The 10,138-nt window shown below is 36.3% G+C and overlaps 1 protein-coding gene across 1 annotated transcript; it reads left to right on the forward strand.

Moving 5' to 3' along the window:
* Positions 1–5,930: 5,930 nt before the first annotated feature.
* LOC107715278 (uncharacterized protein C11orf87 homolog) lies at positions 5,931–7,085 on the forward strand. The gene has a single exon (XM_016521358.1). The coding sequence runs from the start codon at positions 6,386–6,388 to the stop codon at positions 6,803–6,805; it is 420 nt and encodes a 139-aa protein (XP_016376844.1). The 5' UTR covers positions 5,931–6,385; the 3' UTR covers positions 6,806–7,085.
* The last annotated feature ends 3,053 nt before the right edge of the window (positions 7,086–10,138 follow it).

Here is a 10,138-nt window from a genome sequence, read left to right on the forward strand (position 1 = left end):
TGATGACAACTTTAAGATTCATTGATGCACATATCTTTATGTGATTTATTGTGTGAGAGTGCAGGTTATAATATCCTTTCCTGCCTCTTCCCTTCTTTACATCCTCTCCTCCTCAAGACAGGAATTGAATTCTCATGTGGCGTCTTGCCAGACAGCCTCGAATTACCTAAAAACTCCTGTTTTGCAGTAAAGCAAAAAAGCAGCGCAGCTGATGTCAATCCGGAGAGAACCACTGTGAAGTCCCAGGTGCAATCTATAACCTATTACTGTTTAACTGCTCTCATTATTTCTGGTTTGAATATTGCCTTCCTGTCACATTGAACCGTCACTTAATGTGTGATTTACTCTCCCTCATGTCTGTGGCGGAAATAGAAATGGAGGGTTCTCTTAAGAAAACTTTGGTTTCGCAACTATTGCCTCTTATTCAACACAAATCCATCTTTTTGAATTGTCTGGTTGTCTGCATTTAGCTGGCTCATGTCAGGTGGGGGATTGGATTGCGTTTATATATAGCCACCGTTTAGCACCAGCCAGGGGTGTGGACTCGAGTCACATGACTCGAGACTTGACTCGGACTCGAGTCCCAAATTTGATGACTTGCGACTCGACTTGACATAATTAAAGAAGACTTGAGACTCGACTTAGACTTTGACAGCAAGGACTCGAGACTTGACTTGGACTTGAGCCCTGTGACTCGGAAAGACTTTATGATCAGATCAGAGTCGTTATTACTCTGGACGCATCCCTGCGTGCTTGGGCTTGACTGGCAAAAAGCCAGAGACTGCGTTCAGGGAGCACTGGATATACATTATATGCTAGTATAAATTAATGGAGTAATAGCATAACTTACGACAAAATAAGAAAAAAATGACATGATTCGTCTAGTAGCTATCTCCACTCATGAAAAGCGCTGCCCTGCCCGTTTGATCGCCGCCCAGCAGACACACGGAGCGGGCATGAGAAACAAGAGGCGCGGCCGCGATCACTGGAGCTCGCCTCATCATCACCGTGACCGCTTCTTTGTTTGTCCGACACCGAGGTGGACCATGAGTGATGGATCCGCATCATGGTCATCCTGCCATGAACCTCGCACTCTGCCAACTCTAACTTAATTTTCATTTTTATTTGTAATGACACCTTTTTTTGTCAGATCTCCACTTTTTTTGTTCAATCAGTTACATATTTTAATTGCATGTGCATTTTGTTTTATTTAAACCTCCATTAAGTTTAAAGTTAATCCACAATCGAGATTTAAATATGAGTTTAAATTTATGGTGCAACAGGATTAAAGTTAATCTTAAATAGGCTATAATTTAAATCCAGGATCAAAATGATGGGTTAAAATGTAAACCTGCTTATTTTTAAAGGTTTAAAATTTGGTGCTACAGAATTATTAGATAAACCTTGATTTAATCTAGATTTAAAATTAATAATTGCAAACCATTTAGCTATAATTTGAAGGAAAAAAATGCACATTAGGCCTAATGTCTGAAGTGGGCAAGCGGCAATAGGCCTAGTGATCATTTAAAATATAATTTGAAGAAGTGTTTCTTTCACAAAATGAGCATTGAATATATAACTATAAAATATACTACATTTTTCTCCCTCTGGACCAGGCACTCATGTCACTTTAATTTCTTTCAGGATAAATGAATGAATTCACGTGTTGTAAATCAGTCTGTAGGCCAATAGCGCACACAGCCCCTAAATTTAGAGATCAACTATGCATATTATAAACTTAACATTTAACATACAACATTTTTTTTTTCATTTAAAGTACAACATTTTTTTCTATAAAATGATTTTGTCTTTGTTACTAAAGTAGTTTATAAAGGGTGATAGCACAGCATTTTTGAATGACATGAGTTTGTCTGCATATTGCATATTGCAAATATTGCATGTTTCCTCTCACTTGTAAAGTATGGTAGCAGTTATTTCTTCTAGTTCTTTCAAAGCAGTTCTTTCTGCGTTTCTGCTCACGTTTTTAAATTTGTTTCATTGAGGTTCCAAATAATGGCTAATTGGCTTAGATATAACACCTAGAAGCATATATTCTTATGCACACATGCAAAGTAGCCTATGCTGCAGCTGTATTTCAATGAAATTATGTTGTCTTGGCTATTCTGTTACCAATGAAATATATATTTTTTTTTAAATTTCACTGCTTGTCCTATTTTGGCACAATCCCTAAATCCAGCATAATTTGCATTGTGCAATGGTGACCTTATGGTTTTGTCAGATCCGTTAACAGCTTCTCAAAGTGTTCTCGAGATCTAATCATTCGCCCACTCTCATTTGGCTGCTGGTTTTCCATAATGACATGGGTTTCAATGCACATTATGTTAATACAGCCACTGTTTAACATGGATATCCTGGGTCATTCCTGTTACACAGTACACAATGAGTTTTAAAAAATAAATATGCTTGAGTAGTAGTTTAAAGACATATTTCTATAAAAGGGTAAACCAGTCTTTCAGAAATATGTGCTGGTCAAGTTTACATACTTAAACAATTATAAGTAATGAGATTTAACAGGATGGAAATAAAAATCTAAAGCTAGCCATCGCTTTTAGGGAAGGATTGAATTTAATTTCTCTTAAAATAATAATATTAAATTATTTATATTAATAATTCAGAAATTGTATATATTCAATTCATTTTTAAAGTGAGTGAGTGATGTGACATGTGGCCAAGTATGGTGACCAATACTCGGAATTAGTGCTCTGCATTTATCCCATCCAAAGTGCACACACACAGCAGTGAACACACATACGGAGCAGTAGGCAGCCATTTTTTTTGGCTGCGGCGCCCAGGGAGCAGTTGGGGGTTCGGTGCCTTGCTCAAGGGCACCTCAGTCATGGTATTGAAGGTGGGAGAGAGCGCTGTACATTCACTCCCCCCCACCTACAATCCCTGCCGGTACGAGACTCGAACCCGCAACCTTTGGGTTACGAGTCCGACTCTCTAACCATTAGGCCACGACATTTTGACGAACATTTTGTTGTTTCAGCCTTATGTTAAATTGCTTTTTCATCAATCTACACTTCATACACCTTAATGACAAAGCAAAAAAACAGATTTGAGGTAGCTTTGTGAATTTAATAAAAAGGAAAAATTTAAATAATTACATTGCATAAGTATTCATACCCTTAACTCAGTACCTGAAACATCTTTCACAGTGATTACAGACTCAAGTCTGTAATGTGAATAATTGAATATATATATATATTTTTTTTTTTTTTTTTCAATTATTCACATTATAATTTTATATGTGTGTGTTCAGATTATTTTAAATTGTAATAATATTTCACACACTTACTGTTTTACTATATTTTCAGTCAAATAAATTCAGCCTTGATGAGACTTATTTCAAATTCATTAGGCTAACATACTTGTACTAAAAGCCAAGAAACTTTCCTTTTGATTTCATGTCGACTTAAATTGACACTTTTAATGCACATTTAATTGTGCTATCCAGTATACTGGACATACATGATGGAGGCATGAAAGGGAATGGCTCTTTTCACAGTGGGCTTGTTTTTAATCTCTCTGTGTAGTTTGGAGATGACTTGTTTATTCGTCTTTGATTCTTATCACTTATCACCTTTACCGAACAACTGCAGGCAGGCGGTACTCGTAGTGTTGTCGTGGATGAGACAGGCATGCACCTTGATGTATTGTGTTTGTGTATGACTGTGTTGTGTAGATTCTCTTTGTGTTCTGGGTTTGTGGGTGCAGAGTCATCCATCACAGACGTGGGTTTATTAGGCGCCTTCATCCTGCATGGAAAGCTATTTCCCTTGGTGCTATTTCTCCCCTCTAATGATTGTTTCAGCACTGAGGAGTGTGTAGCCCTTCAGTCGTTTCTCTGTAGCATTGTGCACCCAGAGCTTAATGTGCATGTATGTTAATGATTATACAAATTCAGATTGCAGCTATTATTTTACTTAACAAAAAAGGATTGTTAAAGAAATTGCTTACCTCAAAATTTAAAATACTCATTATTTACTCTCACGTCATTCTGAACTTTTGTGCCTTTTTTCTTTGGAAGTTTAGCAGTTCTCCTCCATGCAATAAAAGTGGGTGAAGACCAAAAAAAGACAAAAAGCACCATTAAAATTACATTAAAAGATGTATGGGCTACCATAATGGTAGTCCATACATCTTGAGCGCTATATTACATGAAAAAGAGCTCAATAGTTAAAGGGGTCATATGATGCGATTTGCGGGGCATAGAGGAGAAACAATAATGTACAGTATGTGGAAAATAATGTGTTTTTTTTACTTTAAACTGCATAAACACATTTCATTACACCAAATACACAAAATAATGTTCTTTTTAGCAACATCATATGACCCCTTTAAGTCATTATTCACTTAAAATGTTGCTTTGAAAAAGCCATGATAACCTTCACATTCATTGTATAGAAGAGACAAGCTCGGACAGTCTGCTATAAATATCTTCTTGTATGTTCCACAGAAGAAAGGAGTATCACTTGACAACCAATAGATCCTCTGCAGTGAATGGGTGCTGTCAGAATGAGATTTCAAACAGCTGATAAAAACATCACAATAGTCCACAAGTAATCCACACGACTCCAGTCCATCAGTTAATGTCTTGTGAAGTGAAAATCTGTGTTTTTGTAAGAAACAAATCATTCAAGGCATTATAACTTTAAACTGTCGCTTCTGGCCAAAAAACGAGTCGGAAAATTTTTTTTTTTCACTGAAGAAAGCAATATTATGGATAGATGTTTTAATGCTTCACAAGACGTTAATTGATGGAATGGAGTCATGTGGATGATGTTTTTATCAGCTGTTTGGACTCTCATTCTGACGGCACCCATTCACTACAGAGGATCCACTGGTGAGCAAGTGATGTAATGCTAAATTTCTACAAATCTGTTCTGATGAAGAAACAAACTCATCTATATCTTGGATGCCCTGAGGATGAGTACATTTTCAGGTAAATTTTATTTTTGGGTGAACTATCTTAAAATAATTCTTAAATAGTCGTCCATGTTACCATGAGTTTGGACAACAAAAAAAGTGATTATTTAAAACTGGGTCTTTGTAGAAAATTATTTTTTCTAGTAAACAATTATAGTGTTAAGACTGTGATTATAAGGCTAGCTATAAAATATAAAACTGTCAGCCCTGTTACTTTAGGGCTTTAAGACATAGCACAATGAAATTTCTTGGACATTCTTTGTCTGATACAATGTTTAAAACCCCAAAGAAACTGGCATTAAAAAATGCACCCTGTTGTATGCATGTAATTTACAGCTACAGGATATTTTCAGCACTGGACAGCACCTTCTCTCTAGTTGTGTCTTTCTGGAAATTTGTTATTGTTGGCTGTTGTCTCATTTACATGCATGTCCACGCGATTCCTCTCTGTGAAGTGTTTACTGGAGCACTTCATTGATTCACTAGTCTTTGGTGCTCCAAATGTTCCTTTGGCAGAATGAGTAGTCCAACGCTCATGCGTCATTAAAAATAAATGGCGAAAAATGATCGGGGAGCACGCACTGGATCCTGAGATTAATGAAAACGCTCTCCGGGGCTGCTGTTTACGTAAATCTGAACTCTTATACACACTTAAATGGCAAATTTAACTCATTTTACCACGACTGCCAGAGATTTCACTTAAATTGTGGTTATTGAAGTGACTGGAGCAGCGCGCGCGCTCAGTGAGTCTGACAGAACGGCTTTCTGAGGTAAGGCACTTTTACCTCATGACAAATTATATCATTAACAGTAAAGTTTCATATTTGATTTCACTTTTTTTCTCTCCCTAATGCTGGTTTATGTTATCGGTAAGCACTTTACTGTGAAAAGTGTGTGACAAAAACAACGGCATTTGTTGTATTATAGTTCTATAATCGTTTTAACGATATTCTTAAAACGTCGCAAGGGGACTTGCTTACTACGTCATAACATGTTTTGCAACGCTGTGAAAATATTTATTACGCCGAAAAACGACATCTGTCCTATTACGCACTTACGATAAAACGTTAACGACCTTTCTAAGGTTTTTACAACGTGGTTGCGGCGAAGCCTCGCAGAATACGTAATGAATACAGGCTACGTCAGAGACTGTGGGAAGTCATCTTTCCAAACCAACACCTTTTCCCCACACCAATTCAGTGAACGGGACCGGGCTGTTATATCAGGTACGGATAAAACATTTAAGTAGCACACCTTATTTCCCGAGAGCAATTTTTGATGTCTATTAAGACAAAAAATTATTAACGTTTATCGTATTTCAAGTTTGAAACACCCTAATTTTTCTCCTTTTTGAATTATTTTCAGGGCTCTCATTAGAGATGGCTAACTGGCTGAACTAAATCCAGCCGCTAACGGATATTTCTAAGCAGTTTTCATGGAATTGTTAACCTGGATTCACGGATTGCGAATAATGAAGACGTCTGAGATTAAGTGGGGCGCTTTTAACGGAGCGACCGAGACTAACGGGACGCGCGCGGAGAAAGTTCAGCACGTGCTCCAGCCATTCTCATCCACTGTCGCTCTTCTGGTGCTGGGAATGGTCATTATAGGGGTTATATTACTGTCACTGATCACCTACCACTTTCACAAAAGCAAGATGAAGAAGAGGAAGATGCTGAGGGCACAGGAGGAATATGAGCGGGATAACTGTGGCTCCTCTATCCCGGTCAGAGTGAAGCCCGCGCTGAGCCGCTCCGTGGTCGCTCGCCCCGCTCCACCGCATCAACCGCCGACAAACACTGACGCTAAACACCGCGAGGGAGTCGTTTTGGAAGGGGTTACTGGCTCCTCGTAACGGGACGAATGAGGTCTTTCTCATTTCTGTGTCTTTGTAAATATGTAAGATGAGTAGGCATCTATAATCGCGTTGTTCACATTGGGAGATGTGATTGGCCTTTCCTACGATCATCGTATGGTGGACTTTACAAAGTAAACTAAATAATGACTGTCCTTTAATTTAATAACAGCTGAGTACGAATGCGTTATAAGTGAAAATCAGTGGATGGTGAAACACAACAGTGGGCCAGTGCTTGAAAGGAATGGGGATTTGGGGTTCTCTCTAGATGCTGTCCAAGGTGCTGATTGTTTTTCTGTACTCCTTTAGTCCCTCAAATTACATGTACTTTTGAGTTGGAATTGTTTTAAACGAGTAGTTGAGGTTACATGCAATAAATGAAACTGTAGACTGTCTTGATTTCATGTGAACATTTTTACATGGCTGGTGTAAATTGTCACATGACCTCTGGTTTAATTCCATGTTTACAATTTCAAATGTTTTAAATTCCGTAATAAAATTTAAAATAGCCTGTTATTATTGTAAGATTTAGATTGCTCTTTTCATAGAGTCACATTTTTGCCCCATGGGAAACCGAGAGTCCCTTTTGAATAGTTAACTGATTTGAATCACATCATAATAGTGTAAATGTCAAGGTATTGTTACATTAATGAAATGCAAAGTAATATTAATTCATTTTTACCTTTCCCTTTTTCCAAAACGACATAAAATATATTATTTTTTTAAATATTGAAATAAAAAATAAAATGTTAAAATATTATTTTATTGTTTGCAACAACATTTGGGAACATTTTGTATTTATTTGTTTGTTTGTCTGTTAGTCTGTTTGTGTATTTACATGCATGCTGTTCATTGGGCTATTCAAGGAATGTAATACAACATTTGGGATTAAATGGGTTAACTTTGTCTAATCAGGAGGTGAAGGATATAAGACTACACTCTAAAAAAAATAAAGGTTCTTTATTGGCATCGATGGTTCCATGAAGAGCCTTTAACCTCTATGGAACCTTTCCGTTCCACAAAAGGTTCTTTATGGTGTAAAAAAATTCTTTGGATTATTAAAATGTCCTTCACACTGTAAAAACAACATTTTTGGTTTGGGGAACCAAAAATGGTTCTTCAGTGGCATCACTGCAAACCCCCCCTTTTGGAACCTTTATTTTTAAGAGTGTAGAACGTTACTATTCTACAGTTAAAATAGTAACTATTATTATTAGACTGTATATTTATTTGTAATTGAGGTGAAACAATATTACAGAGCTTAGACAAGAGCTCAGTCAACTTTCGGATTATCCTATGCACTTGATTTTGCCACATCCATAACCAAGCATTCAGCAGAACCATGTACTAATCATACCAATATTAAAGCACATTGATCTAAAGGATCATTGGTAAGATGTTTCTTTCAGATTTAAACCTTTATGTTTATTTATGTTATTAAAACATGTACTCTAATAGTTGTGATGATTTACATGTAAATAATAAAGCTTATTTGACTACACATCCAGCAGATGAATTGAACATTGTTGTATTTTGCCACATTTCTTATGGGATCTTATACACAATGTTTGTGCAAGACTATTTTCTGTATTTCTGGAGTCTTCTGTATCAGTGAGCACAGAGACCACATGCGTGCTTGGACACTCATGAAAGCCTTTGTTTTTCCTCTGGCAAAGTTTCAGCATAATCCATGCCAACCTGCAGATCATCTTATAATCATTTGCATCTTGTTATTGGAAAGCATGACAAAGCACAATTTAAGACCATTTCCAGACAGAAATCTGTTCTTTTCTTATTAGTCTGGGTGTTATCTTTAAATGAGATCACACTGCATCTCTGATTATGTCTTTATAAATGTATGAATCTGTACAACTCATCTAATATTTCATCAGTAATCTCAGAATTACAGTTATCTGTAATATACGTCTTATGATACCGATGAAACTGATTAAAAAGAGGCTGGTTTTTCATCTCAGTGGACTATATCTCCAAAGATATAAATGCATGGAATCTCCGGGATGATGTATCAGGGTCAGGACAATAACTTTTAATTTCTCTTTGATCTGGATGCAGCTGACTGTAGCATATGCGTTTTGTTGATGTTAAAAGAGACTGCGTCTTATTGTAACTGTTTATTTAAAAAAAGGGGGGGGGGGTTCCCGTAACAGTTCCCGTAACTGATTCAACTGATTAAGTAACAGTTAAAGTATAGCCTAACCCAGCATTACACTCTGGAAGCTGTTACAGCATGTTGCATACCTGTCAGCAATTCTGCAGCAGCTCCAATTTATCCTTTGGGTTAAAAAAAAAAATTTCACCTGCCTCTCACTGTCACAACCATCTTGATTTATGACAGGCTCCTCTTACAGGCTTGTCAGCTCAGTAACATGAAATTCACAGTTTATCTCTTGTGCACGCATGAATAAGACTAAACACGAATATAAAATGACTTTCAAAATGTCAATCATATGATGCGCTCTTTAAACGTGTACATTCAAGGATGCATTAAACTGATCAAAAGTGACAGTAAAGATGTTTGTAATGTTGCAAAGGAAATGCTGTTCTTTTCAACTTTCTATCAGTGAATCCTGAAAAAAATTGCAGTTTCCATCAAAATATTAAGCAGCACAACTGTTTTCAACATTGATGATTATGATGATGATAATAATAATAATGAGACTATACAAAAGTATAAAATGATTTTCAAAATGTCATAAGATAACATATGATACTCTATTTAAACATACACAAAACAAGGATGCATTAAAATGATCAAGTGACAATAAATACATTTATAATGTTGCAAAAATGTTCTAAGAATGTTTTGTTAATATCTCCATTAATGAAAACATGATTTCTGAATGTTCAAAATGTCCAGTTTTTTTAAAGTTTAAAAGACATTTTATTTGGACTATGTTAGAGACAACATTAATGCAACATTCCATTTAATCTTTTTGCAAACATTATGGAAATGTTACTTTGGAATGTTCTCTGAACCATCTGAACCACCGTTAGATGAACATCCAACTAAAATGTTTCAGAGAAACGTTGAATGAACGATGTATAAATAATGTTGTTGAGCTATTGTTTTTAGTACAGTATTAAATACTAAATAACTTTGAACGAGCATTCTATGAATGTTAATTGAAGAACATTTGAAGAATGTTTGAAGAATAACTTAAAGGGGTCATATGATGCGATTTTAAGTTTTCCTTTCTCTTTGGAGTGTTACAAGCTGATTGTGCATAGATAAGATCCCTGAAGTTGCAAAGACTAAAGTCTCAAAACCAAAGAGATATTCTTTATCAAAGTTAAGACTCTGCCACGCCCCCC

The sequence above is a fragment of the Sinocyclocheilus rhinocerous genome, unplaced genomic scaffold (genome assembly GCF_001515625.1).
Source record: "Sinocyclocheilus rhinocerous isolate Xijiao unplaced genomic scaffold, SAMN03320098_v1.1 scaffold299, whole genome shotgun sequence".
NCBI classification, from domain to species: domain Eukaryota; kingdom Metazoa; phylum Chordata; class Actinopteri; order Cypriniformes; family Cyprinidae; genus Sinocyclocheilus; species Sinocyclocheilus rhinocerous.